The 23369-nt window shown below is 37.3% G+C and overlaps 1 protein-coding gene across 5 annotated transcripts in view; it reads left to right on the forward strand.

The window, feature by feature from the left end:
• ash1l (ash1 (absent, small, or homeotic)-like (Drosophila)) overlaps window positions 1–22617 on the forward strand; it is a 36628-nt gene extending 14011 nt beyond the window's left edge. For 4 of the 5 annotated variants that reach the window (XM_028460619.1, XM_028460620.1, XM_028460621.1 and 1 more), the window contains 23 exons: window positions 1515–2178; window positions 2291–2464; window positions 2553–2647; window positions 2949–3022; window positions 3140–3185; window positions 3676–3784; window positions 3925–4131; window positions 4235–4381; window positions 7463–7571; window positions 7665–7814; window positions 8673–8740; window positions 8907–9073; window positions 9167–9319; window positions 9587–9641; window positions 10373–10505; window positions 13743–14015; window positions 14595–14681; window positions 15364–15454; window positions 15628–15766; window positions 15856–16028; window positions 17020–17186; window positions 18282–18756; window positions 21133–22617. In XM_028460619.1, the coding sequence (XP_028316420.1) occupies window positions 1515–2178; window positions 2291–2464; window positions 2553–2647; window positions 2949–3022; window positions 3140–3185; window positions 3676–3784; window positions 3925–4131; window positions 4235–4381; window positions 7463–7571; window positions 7665–7814; window positions 8673–8740; window positions 8907–9073; window positions 9167–9319; window positions 9587–9641; window positions 10373–10505; window positions 13743–14015; window positions 14595–14681; window positions 15364–15454; window positions 15628–15766; window positions 15856–16028; window positions 17020–17186; window positions 18282–18756; window positions 21133–21224 (3848 nt within the window). In that variant the 3' untranslated portion in view covers window positions 21225–22617. The remainder of the gene's footprint in view (window positions 1–1514; window positions 2179–2290; window positions 2465–2552; window positions 2648–2948; window positions 3023–3139; window positions 3186–3675; window positions 3785–3924; window positions 4132–4234; window positions 4382–7462; window positions 7572–7664; window positions 7815–8672; window positions 8741–8906; window positions 9074–9166; window positions 9320–9586; window positions 9642–10372; window positions 10506–13742; window positions 14016–14594; window positions 14682–15363; window positions 15455–15627; window positions 15767–15855; window positions 16029–17019; window positions 17187–18281; window positions 18757–21132) is intronic. The other variant, XM_028460624.1, reaches the window with a different exon arrangement.
• Window positions 22618–23369: the final 752 nt, after the last annotated feature.

Here is a 23369-nt window from a genome sequence, read left to right on the forward strand (position 1 = left end):
AGCAAGCATCTGCATCAGGTTTTTATTGATGCTCGCTCGATTGATCCAGCAGAAGTGTGACTTTATCTGAGTGACTCTGAAACCTTGTGTAAGATTTGTGCTTTAGCGCTTTGCATGACTGTTCCTTTGTGAGTATCCAATGCTTCTGTGCATGTCTCTAATGATGACAAGTTAAAAGGTCCCTGTTGAGCCACTTCAAGCCAAGCCAGGGTAATCCTAGATTAGAGCTCAGGAGATGGGGGTCAAACAGCGGTCACAGACGCCACTTTGAATACATGGATGGCTGTGGGTGGGGACAGGGCAGACTTACAAACATGAAGGTAGGGAATGGTGTAAAATAAATGCGTGTCAAATAAGTGTGTGTCTAGTGATGGGAGGAAAAATAAATATCAGAGCAAGCCAGACTGAGCTGCAGTTTGAAAAAAAACTAAATTGAGTACCGGTAGTTGTAGTGCGAATAGAATTTCAAAAGTTACCCACCTTAATATGCTAATTTGAGGTTGCCCTTTATTTCCCCGTTTTTAGACGTATGCTTTTAACATTGAAGGTAGTAATAACAAGAGCACTCAGAAAGCACAGGTGCCAAATCTCATCTTTGCCAGATATTGGCAGTTATCTGGATCAGTGATCCTGATCATTCACACTTTCAAAGGCTTGGAAGAAATTTCCATCCCCATTAATAACGATACAGTAGGTCCAAATGTACGAACACCCCCATGCATTTGAAAAATCATGATTAAATGTTCAATCCGCATTTGATCAGGATGAGAGTCAGTGGGATAATTGAGAAACCAACCTGACAACTGAGTCAAATTTTATAAAGATTGGTAAATGACAAATCAAGATGTAAATTTTTTTTAAATTTTGCCAATGATGTAAGATGGGGATTTTTTTTATTTTCGAAGTTGATTCAGAATGAGTACAATCTCTATGGAATCTTCTATGGCGTAAAGTTATTCTTTGGTTAACATTTTGTCAAAATGCATTGCGTTCTTTTGACATAATCCTGCTAATAGTCAAACAAGTAAAAGCTGTTGAAAATGTTACCTCCTTGGTGGAGGTAATAATAATAAAATGTAAATGTCATTACATGGAAAACCTACATTAGAACATGTTGTTCTTATAGAGTTATTAATAATTTGAAGATATAAAAAGATTTGAGACTTGATGCTGTCTAACTGTGGGTTTCCAAGTCCAATGATTTGGGGATGTACCTAAAGGTGGAAGCCAGCTGGTGTTCTGCTGAATTCTAACCATGGCCAGACCATCTTAATTGTAGATTACAAGCCTTAAAATGGGAATCACCTTTGCAAAAGTGCTTTTAAAAAATGTTTCAGGTCTCACTGGTGGAACACGTTTCAATGTTGATTGTCCATTGAACCCCAAGTGTTGAAGTCTCCTAATGAACTAATGTTGTAGATAATGCTAAAATATATGGTATTGTAGGGTGTGACATCAATATAATCAATGTGTGTTTTTTTGTTAAGTATTAATTTGTAGTTCTTCCTGTCCAGGGTCATCTGGTATCCAAACAAGAGGCGTTTCTCTCTCGACCCATGAAGGCGCCGAGGTATCACTAAATCACCGGCAACATCACCGTCACCAGCCTTCTCTTTTTCACTCCCACGGCTCTGCCTCCTCCACCTGCCGTTCTCCCTCGCAGGACTGCTGCCCAGAAGCCACCCTACCCCATCACGCCCACCGGGCACAGCCATCCAAACACAGCCTGCACCATGTCAACAAGATCCTGCGTGCCAAGAAGCTGCAGCGACAGTCGCGCACCGGAAACAATGTGGTGAAGAAGAGGGGCCCCGGGCGACCCAGGAAATACCCGTTACCCTCCCCACCATCGTCTCCACCCGATGAGGTTGAACTAAATCAGAGCCGGCACAGGGAACGAGTGCCAGATAGGACGAGAGGGTGGGAGGGTGATGCCGTGTCCGACACAATTGAATCGGTTATTCACAACCAGAGGAAAAATGGCCTGAAGAGGAGGCACTTTGGGAGAGATGAGGGTGAGGAAGAAGAGGTGGAGGAGGAAGCAGATGAAGAAGGAGAGGTAGAGGGGCCTGAGGAGCCAATGGCAGAAAGAGAGGAAAACCTGGGTGACCTGGTGGGAAGGTCCAAAGCTGGGACAGAGCGGCTCTGGCTCAAGGATCCGATCCAGCACTTTCACAGGTAAACAAACTAAGCTCTGTACCCCAAAAACTCCCTGTTCTATGTATAATGACAGGTTTTGTTTATTACCAAGTGCAGTGGTTACTAGATACCATCACGGCTCTATTTTTAGCCCAATAGAAAGCAAACCAGATGGCCACAGCACCCCAGAGCGCCCAGGCACCGTTTCCAGGGAACAAGCTCCGCCTTTGCCCATAACCAGCCAACGTGAGAAGAGGGCTCCCCGACCCCCAAAGAAGAAGTTTCAGAAGGCAGGGCTTTACTCTGATGTGTACAAGACTGAAGAGTGAGTCCCAGTGAAAACCCCTATGTTGTTTTTTTTTTTTTTACATTAGTTGTGAACTCGGCTCATATTTTCTCCTCCTCCTCTGTAGCCCCCGCAGTCAGCTAATGCAGCTAAAGAAGGAAAAACTAGAATACATCCCCGGAGAACATGATTATGGATTATTTCCTGCTCCCATACATGTTGGTGAGTTTAATATGTGGAATAATACTTTATTGATCCTGAAGGACAGCACACACAGTTAGGCTCATTTAATCATGAAATAAATGTACATTAAAAGTCATTTTAGGTTTTTTGAATACTCCATACAAATCACATATGGTTACTTAGACATGTTTGCGTAAACCACATCTCTCTTTGGGAAGATTAATCACTGTTCTTGTGATTTGTTGGTAAAAAGCTCACAGTTTAGAGTTTTTACAGTTTACTCAGCTGATAAACCTGTTTGCCTTGAAAAGATTTTATCTTTGTTTCATTTTTTTCCCAGGAAAGTACCTGCGGCAGAAGCAAATCGATTTCCAGTTACCTTATGACATCTTATGGTTATGGAAGCACGATCAGGTATTTCATCCCGATACACAAGCATTAAAGTGCAATACTGGTGATGAGTAGTTTAGAAAATGTAAAAGTCCAGTTCAGATGTTGATTCTACTTGTTTTTTTATATATATTTTCCCAGCTTCACAAGAGGCCTGATGTCCCCCTCTATAAAAAGATCAGATCAAGTGAGTGAATTTGCTCCAATGTCTTTGTTGTGATGTAGTATCATGAATTGTCTTAATGCTTAGCATTTTGAATGTGTCACAAGGTTTAAGACAGAGGTTTCCAACCTTTTTTGGGTCGTGACCCCATTTTGATATCACAAATGTCCGGTGACCCCAGAGACATTTTTTTTCTGGAATTTGTTTTTGATCATGTTTATTAAAGTTTTTTACAAATAGAGAGTAGCTAGGATTAGCGCACAAAGTGACAAGATGCACTACCTCAGATATTTTTATTTGATAGAGTCTGAGGATAGAAAATTGTTGTTTGATACTTATACTTTGTGTGTGATGTTTATTTGAAAAATAGTAATAATTCAATAAAAATAATGATATAATTTTAAGAAGTTTGTTTTTTAGCAACATTTTTTTTTTACCAATTACCTACCTGACCCCTTGGTTGAAAAACACTGGTTTAAACTCTAAAAGTTACCCTCTTGACTCTGTTTTGCAGATGTGTATGTGGACGTGAAGCCTCTCTCGGGTTATGAAGCAACCACCTGCAACTGTCAACCTCCTGAGACCTCGACTGTAAAGGCGTGCCTGGATGATTGTCTAAACAGGTAAACACAGATTCCAAATCCAAACACTCCAATATAGTCCTGCTCAAAGTCATTTATGAAACAATGATGTTGAGAGTTGGTTTTATTAGGGAATTTATTTGCAGTTTTTTGTAAAAATGTTCCCCCACTCGTCACCACAGGATGAGTTTTGCAGAGTGTTCTCCCAGCACGTGTCCATGTGCTGATCAATGTGACAACCAACACATTCAGAGACACGAGTGGGTCCAATGTCTGGAGCGGTTTCGCGCTGAGGGAAAGGGCTGGGGCATCCGCACCAAGGAGCCGCTTCGTGCTGGACAGTTCATCATCGAGTATCTGGGAGAAGTCGTCAGCGAACATGAATTTAGGTAAGACCTGCTTTTCAACTTTTCACCCCAAAATGAGATTATCCATTTTGAGTCAATGATAGCTGATGTCTTTCCATCATAATTTCCTTCCTTTGTGTTCCAGGAGCCGTATGATGGAGCAATACTTCTCCCACAGTGGACACTACTGTTTGAATTTGGACAGTGGCATGGTCATCGACAGCTATCGAATGGGAAACGAGGCACGCTTCATAAACCACAGCTGTGAGCCCAACTGTGAGATGCAGAAGTGGTGAGTGTCGGATTGTTATACAGTATGTCATGATTACAGTATATGAAAAATATGTGGTAACAATGGGAGTCAATTGGGCAAATTTGGTCACGAGGTTACTAAGTGTCACTATGACTCATATCTCCTTTTCTATACACCTCCAATACACAGGACTTTGAAATGAAGCAAATACAAATAAAAAACAATAGTGACAACATTTCCTACAGCTAGCCTTTAAAATGACCAGAATATTGAGAGCCGAACAACATCTTCCCCACTACTTCCATTGTCCTACCCTGACTCCCTTTTCCCTGTTCCCTTCCCCGTCACCTAGGTGTAACACTGCCCTTTTTTTTTTATATATATTCTCCATTTAATAAAGTTTTTCTTACTCTTCCTTAGGGAGGGCTGGTGATGGTCACAATTATGCAATAAAATGACATAGTGTTGACCTTCGACAGCATGTGCAGACAAGACGGAAAAAAAAAAGAACAAATAAAAACACCCAAAATGTCACTTTTGGTCTCAAAAAAGCTCAGAGGGTTAGAAAAAAATGAATCAAACGACGTCACAGTTTCAGAAATACACCAAAATAAATGTTCTAATTTCTAGTGATATAACAATAATTCAAGCTGCACTGAGAACCATCATAGTTATTGTTCAACAAAAATGTTTAAATATTGGCTAACAGAAGATTCCCTCTAAACCCATTTAAACATATTAAAACAACCTGTTATTGAGCCAATGCATCTGCAAGTTCAGTTTTTTCATTTTTGAACTGCACAACTTTCCTAATCTTAAAAAGCTTGATGTTGTCATGGTTACAGTCACATTGCCTGCATGCACTGCCTGCTCTTGTGAGACTTGGATTGGATCACAACAAATTTTTAAGCTTAGTTACTGGGTACATGGTGATTAAATATGGCAATAATATTAAAGTCAAGTGTTGTTTGGTCGTAAAATAACTAAGTACAAGTTCAGTGTTTCAGCTTTTGGTGAATGTCTAATTAGTCACATTGAATTTAAGAGCCTGCTGTTTGGACAGATCTAATTTTGACTCTAGGAACAGCTTTAAAAAAAGCTGATTGGGAAATGCTCTGGTGTGATAACTCTCTATTTTCTTGAACACACACTGTAGTCGCTTAAGATTAATGAACTGGAAAAAAGAACCTCCTATTGGCTAATTCGTTTAACTTAATTGCTATCTGCATGTGCCTCATGGCTCAAAGAAACCATTAATTGCTTTCATTCTACTTGTAAAAAAAAAATAAAAAAATTAGTAGAGTGGGGAGGAAAACCTGGTCACAGTAACTTACACTAAGAGACACTCGTGTCACGTGTAAATTCACTTTAAAGGAGAAGACTGCTTCCTCGTAGCCCACACCTGATTATTGTGGTTGTGGTGCTGTAATCCAATAAGAGCTCACTCCCTGTCTGCCAGTTTCTAGAGAGCTAATCACTTGAAGCCCTTTACACTCTGCCAGAACATTTCACTTTTTTCCTGAAGGTTTTTTTTTGCAGAGAATAACTAAACCTTCTAGAATACAAGACCTTGGATGTCTTAATTTGAAACCTATTGTTCAATTTTTGATTGTAATGCTACGTCTTCAACATTTCCCATCAAGGTTTAGTACACACTGCTCATAACTGTAGAGTTAGGCTCTCATTTCCTAATCTAGGCCAGTGTTTGTATAGGTATATATAGGGGCCAGACTGAGACAAAAGGCTTTACAACGATGGAGGATTTTCAGCACAAAGCCATACAAGTCATCCATCTTGTCACAGAAGAGATGAAATGCAGTCTGGCCTTGGGTACAGCAGTAGAGTCTGAAGACAATGTGCTTAAGCAGCTTTTTTGCCCCTATAGGAATATATTACCAGAGGCTTTGCAAGCCACATGCATTTTTTTATGGGGATGAATGGTTTTAAAAGCTAGGGAAAATGTCTAATGTGTTGAACTTTTACCACACCAGACCTTAATATCAATTAGATTTAATTGTATTTGATCAATCTCGATGTTGTACATCATTATTCAAAGTTTATGTTGGAGTCCAAGACAACAAGACCTGACTTGAGGAACAAGAGTTCAATTTAAAGTATGCCTGTAATTATTGTAGGACTCTATAAAATCCATTTTATTTTTTTCCAAGTTCCGTGTTTTCCACATACATTTTTGAATATTCTGTTTTATTTTTTATGTTTTATCATTTTTTTCCCAGAAAATATTGGTTTTCAACTCCTCCTGAGGAAACAAAATAAATAATAATAATAAAAAGAAAGCCATAATTAAACAAAAATGTATGCCAAAATAAAAGTGTAATTTAAAACCATGTGTAAGCTACAATTAAATGGTAGATATAAACTGTACTGACGGATTATTCTGGCTGCTCCTTTTTAGCTATTTATAATACATCATATAAATATGTATGAGAGCAGCATTAATCACCCAATTTCCCCTCAGGGATCAATGGTTTACTACATCTGAGCAGGTTTTGTGATTTCGTTTTGATCAACTTAATTTAAATTAACATTTCCCCATAACAAACGTCCTTCGGTTCACGATGACTGCGTTTCATTCACTTTGCGTCACTTTTTTCATTTAACAGTGGATTCTGTTTTCATTGGTTTATTCAGTGATTCCATTAACGTGAAAAATATAGGGCCTTATTATTGTATGCATCCAGTCAATGTAAATTGTTAATTCAGCATTAACGATTACTGGGAATAATGTGTGCTTTGCTCATGGATTACTTTCATATCGTTACAACTAAGTAAGATTAAACAATCTGTAAGATTTCCTGAACCGTTTCGTCTGGGGGAAAGACGGTGCAATAATTTAGGTCTGTGTTTATCTTTGATTTATTGAAACTTTATTACTTGATTGCTCTCACTCCTAAAAGTTACCAGAATTAACGAACTTCAACTTTAAAAACATGTTAATAAAATCCTTTATTAGACCAAACATTAATATTAAATATATACCTAAATGTATGTTAATTAGAAATAATATTATATATAATATAGTATATGTAACTAATCAAAAGAGTTCTAATATCATACTTGATTTGCATCATGTTCAACACATTTTTTGTGCTTGTGCAGGTCAGTGAACGGGGTGTACCGAATTGGTCTCTTTGCTCTCAAGGAAATCACCAATGGCACTGAGCTCACCTATGACTACAACTTCCACTCCTTCAACACGGAGGAGCAGGTAAAGCAAAAGCAATGATTTCTGTGTCCTCTGTTCACGTAAACGTCCTGTCGGACACAGATCCTCTCATACGTTTTGCTGACCTTTTCACAGCAAGCCTGTAAGTGTGGCTCAGAGAGCTGCCGGGGCATCATCGGAGGGAAAAGCCAGCGCATCAACGGCCTGCCTGGGAAAACAGGAGCAGCCCGTCGACTGGGTCGGCTCAAGGAGAAGAGGAAATCCAAACACCAGCTGAAGAAACGAGTGAGTGATCAGTGATCTGTAGTGTAATCCATTTCAGAGGTAGCAATTTTACAGTAGATATAGAAAGTTTCAAACAAAGAGTGCAACAATGCAACTCTGAAATTTAATTGCGCTTCAGTTGATGGAAGACAGGTTTTCTTGTTGACATAGTGCTTCATAAAATGTTACATCTTTGTGGGACATATGTTTTTAAATTTTCTGATGTGCTCCCAGTATGCAGCATGTCAATTTGATCGCCTTGTGTGTCTGACTTTCTTTCGTAAGCAGTCAATATTAAATGTTAAAAAACATATATCAAACTCAAGACCCGGGGGTCAAATCTTGCCCTTTAGAGCATCCAATTCGGCCCACACGAAAGACAGTAAAATGATGGAAAAAATATCAATTATTGTCTAAATTACCAAATAATTCACTAGTAAATTGTTGTTGAAAGAATGTTTTATGTTAATGTTTTAAAAAAAATCAAAGGACATTTAAGTATCTGTTACTTATTGCTTAGATATTGTTGATGCCTTCTATACTTTGTCTAATCTATAACTGGAGGTGCAAACTTGGGCACATTAATGTTGAAATTGTTCATTTTTCCGCTGAAAACCTGCGGCCCACTTGTGAACAAACTGGTCCGTATTTGGCCCTTCAGCTAAAATAAGTTTGACACCCCTGTATTTATGGGTTGAACGCCAACTATTACAATTGAATTTTGCCCATAATCAATGCATTTTTAAAAATTCCCCCCTAGTGCCAGGTTAGCAACAACCTGGGAGAGTACTTACACTTTAAACTTTGTCAAAATACAGTAAGATGTTTGTATTTACTGTAAAAATGAATAAATAATGATTTCATGCTTTCTATATTCAGGAAGAAGAATCAAGCGATAGCAGCAAGTTTTACCCTCACCTTATGAAGCCCATGTCCAACAGAGAGAGGTATGGAGACATAAGTTAAACAACTTCATGTGCAGCATGAGTGATATCTTTAAGTTACAGGACTAGGATTCTTCTCTGCATTTGTAGTGTTTGTCCTGTAATATTGTGTACCACACTGTGTTTGATTTACCTTTCACTTCCTATTGCTTCTTCCTCCAATCTTCAGAAACTTTGTACTGAAGCACAGAGTGTTTCTCTTGAGGAACTGGGAGAAGATGAGGGAGAAACAGGAGCTGCTGAAGAGGGAGGGCGAGAGGGAGAGGGACACCAGCAGCCTCTCCATGTACGCCCGTTGGGGAGGAGTCATCCGTGACGATGGCAACATCAAGTCAGGTAAGTGAAAACAGTTGAGTGCTTTTTAAAAAATTAGGAACAAAAAGTATAGAAATTAATTTATAAAGTTAAAACGTGGCATTTGGTCTTTAGACGTGTTCCTGACGCAGTTCTCAGCCCTGCAAACATCACGCTCGGTGCGCACGCGGAGACTCGCCGCTGCTGAAGAAAATACGGAGGTTACACGCACTGCTCGCCTCGCACACATCTTCAAGGAGATTTGCGACATGATCACCAGCTACAAAGGTCAGTACATAGCTAACCACGTATTAAAATGTACGATAAAACAATTCACTGTGTGTACATAGGAAAACATTTGACTTTCAGTTGTACTTGATATGATAGGGGTGTGACCTCTAGCCAGATCTGTCATCTGACCAGGCCATTAAAGCACATCTGTCAGAGCCTTAAGATCATATCTCATATTTCCTGACCAATAAGTCTCTTTAATGAAAAAATAGTGACAGCGATGGTTTTCTTTTGTTTTTTTTTTTTTTTAATGTTTGACCTTAGATTCAGCTGGCCAGACACTTGCTGCTCCACTGCTGAACCTCCCATCCAGGAAAAGGTAATCCTTCAAAACTGTGGGTTATTAACAGCTTATTTAATACGGTGCCTGTTCAATTAACGTGCTACACTCACACAGTATGTCATATTTATCTTTGATCACACACTAGTGTAGATCCAGAAAAAATGATAATCACTTGGTGTCAAATTAATTTGGAATTGAAATGGGGTCGCCTGAAATGTCTAGTAATTAACACAATTAATTACTGAATTAAAAATACATTTACATTTAAAAAAAAAAAAAAAAATGTAAATTATCATTCTTTTTCAAAATAAAACACAACACAATGTTAACTGTATTCTGTGCTTTCACTTTCTCAAACATAAATTTAGTTGAAATAAAATGCAGTATAAGGAAGAGAAGAAAATGAAATAAATTAATAAATAAATAAAATGCAGCATGAAAACATACACATTTTGTCACTTTGTGCACAAATCCTGGTTACTTTGTATTTGTAACAAAGTATTACAAACATAATTAAAAACTAATTCTAGAAAGTGTTCGGGGTCATTATAAATTTGTCATATAAAAATGGGGTTCACGGTCCAAAAATTTGGGAACCACTGTGTTAAAGGAACTCTTATTACCAGAGGTTTGGAGCCCATTAAATCATTAAAATTGCTGAAACGTTTTTGAATTTTAGTGTTTTTCTTATTTCTTTGGTTGTTTTCTTTCACGTTGCCCTTCCATATTTCCTGAGTTTTTTTCCTGTGTTTCCTGTATGTTCTCAGGAACAGCCAGTACTACGAGAAGGTGTCCGACCCTCTGGACCTCAGCACCATTGAGAAGCAGATTCTCACTGGTCATTATAAGACTGTCGAAGCATTTGACACAGACATGCTTAAAGTGTTTCGCAATGCTGAGGTAAGCAGATGTTGCGTTGTTCTTTGCATCATTAGTGCTTTTGTTGCTATTTATTAGTCAGGCACAACCTCAGCTACAAGAAATTAAGCCCCGGGGTGTTTTTTTTCTTTTTTGTTGGACGTGATTTACTTTTCTTTGCATGTCTGTTACTTCATAGTGCGACAAATTAGTCTAAAGGGTGAAAACTGTCTACAGCGGCAACTAAGATCTTACCTTTATTCAGCCATAAATTACAGTATATTCTATGACTGTGTATCATTAGGTGCATGGTTACATACTGGTTACCCTTATCTGCTGGATCAAGTTAATAAATCCTTATACAGTACACTCATTTTCTATCTCCTTTATCTGCTTATTCTGATGGTCAGGAGGCATTCTGTATGTTGGGATATTCAAGCTGGATTTATCCTAATTCGGTCTTTGAATTAGGAAAGTAGTTTTTTTTTATGTAAAGCTACAGTATAGGATAAATGATTAAATGATGTACATTTAAGTCATGTGGGGAAATAGAATTATTTGTGATTTTATTATTGAAATTGCTAATTCTTTTACATCTTTTTTTACTCTTTTTTTTCCCCCTCTTTTTTTCCTGTTTTTTTATTTATTTGTTGTTAATCAATTCTGAAAGATCGATTATTTACATTTTTCAAATTTTAATTCAAACCAAGCGAGTCCTCCTAATTTTGATATACAGTATTACAATTAGATGATACAATCTTGAAGGTGCTGTGAGTTGTTACTCAAATCAATAATTGTTATCAATTGAAAATTGGTTTGTAACTGAATTTTTCATTTTTTTTTCACTGTGAGCATTAACCATTAAAAGTGCTGGAAGCATCAAATAGAATGTTGCTAAGATACTGTAGCTGCTGAATATGGAGCCTTTGTTTCTACTCTGGAAGACAACATTTTAAAAACATGTTTTTGCTCTCATCCATAAACTACACCATAAATTCTACAATAATCTAACTTGTAAAAACATTGTGATTTATGTCAGCAGTGAACTTGATAATGAATACGTTGGCTGGACCAAAATTTCAGGCATCATCAATTGACTCTGAGTGGGAAGTTTTTTATGTTTCCCAAAAGTAATCACAAATTCTCAGAGCTCTGTTCGTTTCCAAAATTCCTAATGGGTGGTTTCAGCTCCAACTATTCCTCCCACTCACTCGTTCCTTTTCATTCTTCCACCCACGAACATAACATTTCCCAAATGGAGTGCGACCTCTCGATGGCTGATCCTCTGCATGCGCGTTCGCAAACCCTTTTGATTTACGTTTGTATAGTTTAGCAGTTAAAACAAGTGCCACTCGAGCGCTCTCAGGGCAGTCTACTCTTTCAGCTGGGGAAGTCTGAAGTGGGACGTATAAATTAGAATCACTCTTTCACCCCCAAGGCCTTTTTTCACCAGACAGGAAGCAAGCGTGACAGGAATTTGGATCACAGTTTACTTGAGAGTTTGTGGGCTGAGGTTTCGTCTGTGTGTGTGTTTTTTTTTTAACCAGCAAAATATGATTTTATTTAAAAAATGTGTCTCTTTGAGTCTATGAACTTGAACTGATTACTTGACTGTGGAGAGTGTTGTTGTCAGGGTTTAATGTGCATGTGTTTGCCTGTTGTTAAAACATTCTGCTGAGCATTGCCATGAATCTGACGATACGATTCACGATTTACGTATCACGATGCATTCCGATACTAAACAATACAATACACATCACCATATAGTGTCAATAATTACAAATTTCACCTTTATGAGTACAACATGGAATGAAATACAAGTTATTTCATTTTTTTAACTTGCGAGAACAAGTAAATGGTAATACAAATCTCAGAAACAAGTGGTACATTTATTAAACTGTCATTACTTTTTTTCAAAAGCTTTAAACTTTCGCTTCTACAACAGATTCTGAATCTGTTCAAATCCGTGTAAAGCAGAAATAAATTTATTTTATGAGTTTGTCACATCATAGAAACAGGTGTCATTGACCACTGAGCCAAATTTGAAAGATGTAAAAATCACTAAGTAAATTAAATTAGGTCTCAAAATCATGGAAAAACAAGCACTTTTCTCTATTCTGAGATGCTGGGAGCGTGTCAATTAGAGGCACTGGAACCACGCCCACGCATGGGAAGGGCACCGCCTCCTTACTGTGTCTATGGGAGAGAGCAGTGTGAAAGCGGCTTCCAGCTTTGATAGTGCTTCCAAAAGTGCTCGGATCAGGCCAAACGAGATATCAGCGGAAAGGTCTGCTCCGCTCGAGTCCGAATTTGTGCATCCGTCCTGAGTAGAGTCAAAACTGCGTCCGCTAGAGGCGAAAAACAAAATTGCGGTGTATAAACGTGCTATTTTCATGGAAAAAGTGGCACCAGCGGACGCGTTTTATTCCCCTGAGTCAGAATATGTGGTTTGCTTCAGAAGCAGGGATGGGTTTATGCTAATGAGGCTCGCGTTAGGTAATGCGTCCCTGTTTTCTGACCCACCCATTAAATCTGGAACACAGCAATTGGAAATACAGTTTTTGAAGCCTAGCTCCACAATTAAATTATAAATGGTTGAATGGCTTTATACGTGTGTTAAGGAATACATGTATGACCCATTTAATGTGTTTAGAAGAAAATGTAAGAATTTGCACAGTCTTTAAGTTCTTCATTTTTAAATTTTTTTTATTAACCACATACATCTATAAAAATGCCCAGTATGTTTTATGCAAATAAAGTGCAATCAACTTCCAAAGCTAAAATGCATTGAGGACTGAGGTAGTTTAACAAGGTCTGATGTGGTTCACTGACACCTAGTGACCAGGCTTTTCAATTGAATTGAATTTGAATTTTTTTTATATAGTGCAAATTACAACAATAGTCATCTCGTAGTGCTTATCAAAGTATAAAATTCTTCAGAAAAACCCAACAAATCCACATGAACATGCATCAGCTACAGTGAAGAGTAAAAAACCCCTTTTTAACAGGAAGAAATCTCCAGCTGAACCAGGCTCAGCGCTATGCTATGCATATGTTTGTACAATTAAAGGTTTTTTTTCTTTTAAAAAACTATTTTGACATTCTTTGTATCAATACGATAATCGCCCGGTGAAATATCGCGATATATCGCTAAATCGATAATTTTCTTTCACACTTAGTTGGTATGGTTATGTTGTTTTTGTTCAGGGTAATGCATTTTTAACAATGTCCCAAGCATGAAACCTTCTCCTTTTCATTTCTAAAATTGTCTTATTTCAGAAATATTACGGCAGGAAGTCATCAGTCGGTAGGGACGTTTGTCGGCTAAGGAAGGCCTACTACAGCGCCCGTCACGAAGCGGCCGTCCAGATCGATGAAATCGTTGGTGAGACGGCCAGCGAAGCCGACAGCTCTGATTCGCTGGAGCGTGATCACGGCCCTCACCACCATGGAGGAGTCTCGGGGTCTCACGATAAGGATGATGACATCATTCGTTGCATTTGTGGGATGTACAAAGACGAGGGTGTGATGATCCAGTGCGAGAAATGCATGGTACGGAGCCCCATAATAAGTTGATTAAAAACTAGTAAATGACTATTTTTTTTTTAGTTTAAACAGAAAAAAACTAAGTAAATTACTGTTTTGTATGGGTTTTTTTTCGGTCCCACTGTCTTTTACCTTTTACACTGTTTTATAAAGTATTGTTCTCTTGAGACTTCACCAAATAACCGAACAATTTGCCATGGAATAAAGGGACAATGGTGGTTTTTCAGTTTGACATATTCAAAAAGGGGTTTGTTTATTTAATCCAACCACTTCTCCCTGAATCAGCTTCCCAGATACAGAAATTAGGTTGCATTTAATCCCTTAATTCTGTAAAGCGACTTTGAATGTCCAAAAAAGAGCTATGTAAAATTGATGTATTATTATTATTATTATTACCTATAACTATCTGGATTAAAATAGAATCTGGACCATAAGCATGTCGTCCCAGCCATATAAAATATTATCCACATTAAACCTCTTTTAAGATCAAAGTATTTGTCGAGTCGTCTACTTTGTCCAACCTTTCAGCCAATGTTCTGCGACAGATTAACAGTTTGTTCGTTTGTTTTGTTTCTTTCCTAATAGGTGTGGCAGCACTGTGACTGCATGCGGCTGGTGACGGAGGTGGAACACTACCTGTGTGAGCAGTGCGATCCTCGACCCATAGACACGGTAGTCTGCTATTTATGATCTATTTGTTCAAAGGCAGTGTTTTAAATTTGTGGTCATTTATTACTAGGGATGTAAGGATAGATCCTAAACCGGCTAAAGACATGATTCCCTAAGAAGAAAATATAAATTCTAAGCCAGGAACATACGCTGCACTTTAATAAAAGAAAACCTCTATCTATTTTTTTTTTACTGTATTTATGATTTGAAAACTTTTCTTATATTTTTATTTTATATGTTTTTAAAATATATATATTTCTTCATTTTTGCATGTTGATAATGAAGAAATATGCAGTTTATTTTAGTTTATGAGTTCATAACAGTTTAAACGGGTTGTAAGAAGGTTATAAAAAGAAAACATACTAGTTAAGAGAAATTAATGACGATTTAAATAAAATAATAAGAATCTGTATTTTGACTAATCACTTTTTTTCTCCAATATATGATCTCTATGTATTCAAATGAAAAGGAGCTACGTGCATCATTACATCCCAATTTTTGATTTGAGTTTCTGTAAAAAATTATAATAATTGGGATTCTAATCCAATCGTTGGTTGAGTGTATCTTACACCCCAATTTATTGCTAATTAGAAGTAAATTTTTAATTTTGACTTAATTCTGACTTGCCTAGTTTCAGCAAACTTAAGGTAAAATATCTTTTTTTTCACCGTTTGTTTCACCACAGGAGGTTCCAATGAAACCACAGCCCAGCTACGCTCAGGCTGGCTCCATCTACTACATCTGTCTCCTTCGAGATGAACTGTTGCTACACCAAGGTATTATAATCAAGTGGTCCAGAAATCAAAAGCATGTGAATGTTTAGTTTCTCCTTTTTTTTCATTGCATTTGTGTATAAAAAGGCCCACGTCATCTTATGGAAGTTTATTTTCATATGCACTTTCTGAGGCCTCTGACGTGTAACGTGTCATGGTGCATGTGTTGTTTTTAGGAGACTGTGTGTATCTGATGAGAGACAGCAGGCGAGCACCCGAAGGTCAGCCTGTCAGACAGTCCTACCGCCTTTTGTCTCACGTCAACCGAGACAAACTGGACATCTTCCGAATTGAGAAGCTGTGGAAGAATGAAAAGTAATCCAGTTTATTGTCCGTTAAAAATATATACACGTACATACACTAAACGGCTGAGTACTCATAGATGGATCTGCCTGGTCTTTTAGGGGTGAGCGTTTTGCCTTTGGTCATCATTACTTCCGTCCACATGAGACGCATCATTCTCCATCGCGGCGTTTCTACCAGAACGAGTTGTTCCGCATGCCGCTCTATGAGATCATCCCCTTGGAGGCAGTGGTTGCCACCTGCTGCGTCCTTGATCTTTACACCTTTTGCAAAGGTGAGCACTGCAGAAACACCTAAATAACACTTGATTATTTGAGTTTTTTGAGTAATTTTTATGCTCTCAGCAAATGCTGATTATATTTCTCTCATGTGTTTAAAGACTGGTCCACATCCTGTGTGAATCAGGCAGAGTTGGGGACAATTATCATTGATAATTAATTACAACTATGCCATAATTGTAATTAAAAAAATTTGCTGCTGCTGTTTTCATCATAATTTTAATTGAGTTTAGATAATTGACTTTGAAGTTGTAACTGGCATGGAAATTCTATAAAAACATTTACAATTGAATTAAACGCAAACCTGGGGAACCATACAGTTTTATGGCTTACACATACAAAGTTAACAATTATTAAAATATTTTTCATGTCAAGTTTTCCCACTACTTGTCAGTTCTCGTGAGTATCATTTTACCATTTAAAAAAAATGTCAATAAATCGAGGAGTATTCTGACAGAATAAAGGCTCAGACACCCACATTCAAAAATAATAATACCAATATTTCTATGGATAAGGAAGCATAACAATGTAACCAAGAGATTAAAAAAAACCAAAAAAAAAAAACCATATTGGATGATAGATAATATTTTTGTGTATTTTACAGCTGATTCAAGACATGGGTCAAAACCAACCCGTTAGCGTAAGAGATGCTAACAGAAAGCTAATTTTATGGGGTTATTTATTTAAGGCTTAGTAATGGTTATTAATCTAATTTGAAATTTAGTAATTGAGAATGTATTTGTAATTGAACATAGATAATTGGAGATGTAATTGTAATTGAAAAATGTAATTGACCCCAACCCTGGGATCAGGACAGTGTTGATTGATGAAGATTTCAGTTCTCATTATGGCCAGACTATTAAGGTCCAAATGGTTTTAACAAGCTCCCACCACATCTCATAAACAGGCCCTTTGTTTTTTTGAATATTTTTACAGTGACCTAATTACCACATTGCCTCGCTCATCCAACATGCATTCTTTCCACAGGACGGCCAAAGGGGGTAAAAGAACAGGATGTTTACATCTGTGATTATCGCCTGGATAAGTCCGCCCACCTGTTCTACAAGATCCATCGTAACCGCTACCCCGTCTGCACCAAGCCTTACGCCTTCAACCATTTCCCAAAGCGGCTCGCCCCCAAAAGAGACTTCTCGGTGAGAGCCTCGGCAAGTCCTGCTGCTGCTGCTGTGGGATCTGTTACTGATTTATATTCACTGAGAGATATTTTAGGAGTGGCGATTACATTACATTACATTACATTACAGCCCCAGGCATACTTTAACTCCTAATCTTTCTTTCTTTCTGTCTTAATCTTTTATACTTTTTGAAATCTTTCAGCTAGATTTATCAGTCATTTCAACAACTTTGATCTTTTAGAAACTTAAACTTTTCTACTCATTTGAAACCTTTATGTTACTGATTTTTTTTTTTTTTTTATCTTCCAGCTGATTTTTCTAGTCATTTTAACTAATTTGATCCGTTATTTTCGGCTCATGTTGTCACAGTGTAGAGTAGCCCAATATTTAACTCTACCTCTCACCCTTTAACCCATTGTTTTTATATAAGCTTCTATTTAAAAAAATTTTTAATTATTATTTTTCTTTTTCAAAGTAGCACATCAAACACAATAATTATCAAATAACTGTATTCTGTACTATCTCAAATATACATTTAGTTCATACAAAATGCAGTATGAAAATATCTGAGGTGGCACACTTGTCACTTTGTGCTCTAATGCTGGCTACTCTGTATTTGTAACACACTTTCATAGTTATGATCAAAAACTAGTCCTAGAAATAATAATGTTTCTGGGGTCGTGAGACATTTGAGATATAAAAATGGGGTCATGACCTGAAAAAGGTTGGGAGCCTCTGCTTAACCCTTTGATTTTTTTTTGGCAACTTTTTCTACTAATTTTAACTGATTTGAACTTATAGTATTTACAGTATTTATTTTAAAATCCACATTTCAATTCAATTAAACTTTATTTTTACAGTGAAAATGTCAACAATAGCCATCTTAAAGCACTCTTTTTATTATCTTGCTGCTAGATTTTCAAGACATTTCAACTAATTTGGTACGTTAGCAAGTGAGCTTTTTTTTTTTTTTAAAAAAAAGTTTTTAAAGCTTCTGTTTTTTTTTTTTTTTCCTTCAAGATTGGCCATAGCATCAACTTAGTGTGATGTCAGAGTAAAGGGAGTGAGTATTTACATGCAGCACAGTTTAAATGTTCATTTTCCCTCCAATAGCCCCATTATGTTCCTGACAACTACAAGAGGAATGGAGGCCGACCAGCCTGGAAAAGTGAACAACACAAAGACTCTGGACGCTGTGACGACGAGGGATCGTCCTGTGACAGAGGGGAGGACTTTCCTCCTGAGGTGGACGGATTAAAAGGGTTGGAGGATGAGATGGACATGGCTGCAGAAGATCCAGAGCTTCTTCCAGGCAAACCTCGAAGAGTAGAACAAGACAAGGATGAAGATGAAGAGGAGGAGGAGGAAGGACGGGAGGTTGAGGCGCGCAAGGAGCTGGAAGAAGGTTCCTTAGAGAGGATAGGAGACGTGGCCCCGGAGCTCCCCACCTCTTCAGTGTCATCTCCACTGCACCACCCGGCTCTGGGCAGGAGGGAGGCCCAGAGGGAGCGACTCAACAAAATCCTCCTGGATCTGCTGCACAGAACTCCCAGCAAGAATGGTGAGGGAGCGGGAACAAAGCAGGGGGGTAGGTTATTGTGTCTCATTGTTACATGCATCACATCATAGTTATCATAAAACACATGGTGGAGCTCAGGATGAGGAGAATGTTATGATCATGCATGTACCTAATATTAATAATAATAACATTGTCTTTACCTCATTGGTTGTTGGGCTCTGTGCAGATGGCATGTGACGATAGATAGATAGAAATATATACTTCATTCATCCCCAGAAGGAGAAATTTAAGTACCCAATAGCATACAGTGTGTACCATACACTCCACACACACACGAATACATGAAAAAATAAAAGGTTAAAAAGTTAGTAAAAATTGCAATACATGTGCACATTAGCAGGACCAGCAATGACTAGCAATGATTCTGTTTGTCATTTTGGAGATAATTTGGCAGTTTTTAATAGACTTTTTTTTCTTTTTTTTTTAACTAGGTGTGAGGTGAAGTAGGGATGCACAATTATTGAGTTTAAATCATAATCTGAATATTTTTTAATACAATGTTAAATATTTGGTTTAACTACAAAAAAAATCAAGGAGTCAATTTTTCAGTTTTTTTTTTTTTTAGAAATGAAAAAATACAGCTTTTACTGTAATTTTCATTTTCAACTCTTCCAGGTATGTCAGGACAAGGGTTGCAAAGTGGTGGAAAATTTGCGGTAAATTTCCACAAGATCTTTAGCTCGAGAATTTGGGAAATATTCAAAAATATAAAGTTTTCATGGGATTTATTCATTGAATTAAGTGGAAATTGGGAGTAATTTTAAACAACTGTGTCATATCCAAAAGTAAATATTAGTGTCCATTAAAAAATTATTAAATTAAAAACATAAAATTTCAACTAGGGTTGGAAACTTTTCATGGAAATGAATGAGACATTTTCAAAATTGAAGGTTGGCCCTTAACAGGGATGTTAAATCTAGTTTTGTAAATATATTTTAACATGATCTAAAATATCAGCATCAGTCATTTAGATCATTTTTAATTATTGAAATTATTTCCGGTTACTACCAATAAATAATTCCCATGAAAATTTTATATTTTTGAATCTATATATACAAAATTCCAGAGCTAAAGTTCCTGTAGAAATGTACCGGAATCTATCGGCCTCTTTGCAACCCTAGTCCAGACAGATTGGAGGGCTGATGTTATGCTAACACATGTGGAGCAGTTTGTTGTAGTGACTGGTTTATGTCATTTAAAACTCATGCAAAGAAAAGAATGTCTATGCTCTCAGTATTTAATACAACCACATGCACTGCACTATGCTGTTTCTTCTTTAAATGTTTGACAGGAAAAAAAAGTCGTCTTATTTGAAAAGATATAAATATCCATTATTATATTATACATTATTATATTATAGTTCAGCAAAAAGATACTTCTTTAGAATTACTTTGAGTGTTGCTTTAATACCCGTGTCAAACTCAAGGCCAAATCCGGCCTTCTCGAGAAAGTAAAATCAATAGAAAAAAATATGAAACATTTTGTAAATTACCAACTAATTCAGTTGTAGATATTTCAGCCCCTCCAAATACACATATTAAATTAAAATCCACAATATTTACAAAGCTTAGTTTCCCCTTAGTTTTTTCACATGGCGGCAGTCATTTTTAATTTCAAATTGTTGAATGAACAAAATCTGTCCAATTTTCTTCCTGCAGGAACTGATATACTCGCATATAGGAGTGTGACAATATCTCGATACGGCGATATATCACAATGTTTTTCCGCACAATAGATTATCGAAGTATAGATTTTCTTTAAAAAAAAAAATTTTTTTTTTTTTCAAAACTTTTTCTGCTTTTTCACTAAAATGTGCAGGTACGTCTTCACAGAAATGTTGTCACTGTTTGTTGAAGGAACCAATATATTGTTTACTGGAATATTGCACTATAATGGTGTCACTGGTAAGAAAGACCTATTTTTTGTTTACAGAAAGCACTATTGGAGACACTTATTCATTTACATTGGTATGTTGACACTTATTTACAGAAATGTTGCACTAAAATAGTGTCACTGTTCATAGGACACTTTTTCAATTTATTGTCTTTCATAGATATAAAATAAAAAATGTATTTTTTCACTTAATCTTTTTTTTTTCTTGTTATGTCATAGGTTATCGTAGATTGATATCTGACCAATATATCGATAATCGCAGTATCGTCATATCGTGAGATAATCGTTATCATGAGCTGTGTATCGCGTATAGTATCATGAGGTACCCAGAGGTTCCCACCCTACTCACATACTTTATCATTTATATAGCATTTATACATGGAAGTGCAAACCAGGGCACATTAATGATGAATTTGCTCTTTTTCTCACTAAAAACCTACTCTAATATTTCAACGCAAACTCCTGAATCCCTGTTGTCTTTTGTCTTTGCAGCTATTGATGTCAGCTACCTTTTAGAGGAGGGCGCCGGCCGGCGTTTAAGGCGACGGACGCTCGGGTTTGGTGATTTTGTTTGCAGAAAATAATAAGGTGCCTGTCAAGCAACACACACCACCTTTGGGTTTATTGTGAGCGCCGAGGGCCAGAAAACGGAGATCCAGCAAGAAGTGGAAAAGTGCATTGTTGGATTTTCACAACCAATGCACCCCTGGAGCCCTCTTTTACCTCTTCCAAGATTGTCGTCTCGACTGCGAGAGGATGGACGGGGGTTTGAAACAAAGCGCTGACGCCCTGGAAGCACTAGGATACAGCTGACCCAGACTTTCTCTTTTTTATTTTTTATTTTTTTAACACCTTTAAAAACAAACATAGGAAGCATCCCCTGTGCACTTAAATGCATTGAACATTACAAACATTGGGTGATGAAATCCACTAGCAAAGCATCAGAAGTGGTACTGAGTGAAGACAGTGAGAGGAGTGACCATTCGTTTCCATGGTGAGGGGTTTGAATGATGAGGAAAGGCTCCCCCTAGTGGTATCTAGCTGCAATGATATCACTGTGTGAGCTGAGGGTAGCGTGTGGAGAAACTGACATAGGAGGAGAAGCTTTGAGCTCACATGCCGCTCTTAACCAGAGAACAAAGGGGGGGAGGGGTGAACTGCACTTTTGGTACCATGGATATTGTGAAGCTCCGTGTAAACATATCTATAGTAAATAAACACACTAACTCAGTATTTGACGACGCAGTCCGAAACTGAAAAAGCGAGTTAAGATTTCTATTATTATCTCTTTTCCAGTTATATACTGTTGTAATCTGTTTAGGAAAAGGGGGGAAGCTGTGGTGTGTCTTTTTCTTTTAGATAATTGGGGGGGGGGAGGGGGGGTGTCAGAGTCCTGACTCTGAAAAGATGGCGAAGTGTCCTATGTTGTTACTTCTGACATCATCGTGAGGCGCTGCTTCACCACTCTTCGTCAAAGTCACATGATTCACCAGCTTAACTGAACTCGGCGGGAAAAAGGGGGTGGCGCCCCCCCCCCGGCAGCAACTCTAACCGCCTTACACAGCCGCGCTCTCGCGTTATGTGTACACTCGTGTACATATTTAGCGTTATGTCTGCACTCTGCCAGATTTCATGAAAATGACCTTTTTAATTAAAATATAGAAAAATTAAGGGCTCGATGGCAATTAAGTTTTAAGAAAACTATGAGAAAAACCAATAGTTAACATAAAATGTATCACGACAGTCATATTTTTCGTATATTCTGTCAGATGGGTGGGCGGCATATACTGTATATTGGGGGAAAAAAAGGGGGCGGGGGGAGGAGATATACGGTGGTCTTTGTGTTTAGATTATGTTTCTGGTTGCCATGGAGAATGTTTAAAAAAAAAAAAAAAAAAAAAAAGAAGAAGTGATATTTGATGAGATTTCATTGAACTGACACCGAGTGATGAGACACTGACAGAGGAAGAGGAGGAAGAGGAAGAGCTGTACAGTGCCAAGTTTTGTAAATAAATACACTTTACATTGAGGAGTGTCTCCAAAAGCAATATCTTGGAAATGAATTTTGTTTATTATTGTATTGTACAGAACTCAGCCCTAAATGTATTATTATTATTATTATTATAATGCTAAAATTATCATTTGTTTTTTCCATTTGTATAACTACAATGAAGACACTTTAGCTTAGGGGAAAGTGTTTATTTTTTTTTTTTAATGTCCAGATAATCTCTCTGAAAATGTCCTGATTTTGTTGTTGTTGTTGCCTATAAATGAAATTCATCTGAAGGCACGAATGAGAAGAATGTGGACTGGACCCAGAGGGCATTGGGACATGGCAGTGACTGAGCAACAGCGCATAAATATTGTTAATAATATAACTTCTAAAGGAGAAAGAAATGTGCTCCTTGCTTTTGTTTTTTTTTTTTGTGTGTGTTTTTTTGTTTTTTGCTGCAAAGTGTTGAACACTAAAAAAACAGACCAACATAAAAATGTTATTTTTTAAATAATGACGACAGACAAAAGTGAATCTGTCAGCTCTATATCACGGTTTTATTCGCTCTCTCTCTTTCTCTCCCCGATAGGAAACGGTTTTGTTTTGTGAAAGCAGTCATCGTATGATGCTTGTACTTGTATTTGTGTGTTTTTTTTTTTGTTGTTTTTTTTTTTTTTTGTGTGTGTGTGAATTATTAGTTATTTTTTTAGACAATCACAAAATAAGATGCAAGCAT

Source organism: Gouania willdenowi, chromosome 11, assembly GCF_900634775.1.
Source record: "Gouania willdenowi chromosome 11, fGouWil2.1, whole genome shotgun sequence".
Taxonomy (NCBI): Eukaryota; Metazoa; Chordata; class Actinopteri; order Blenniiformes; family Gobiesocidae; genus Gouania; species Gouania willdenowi.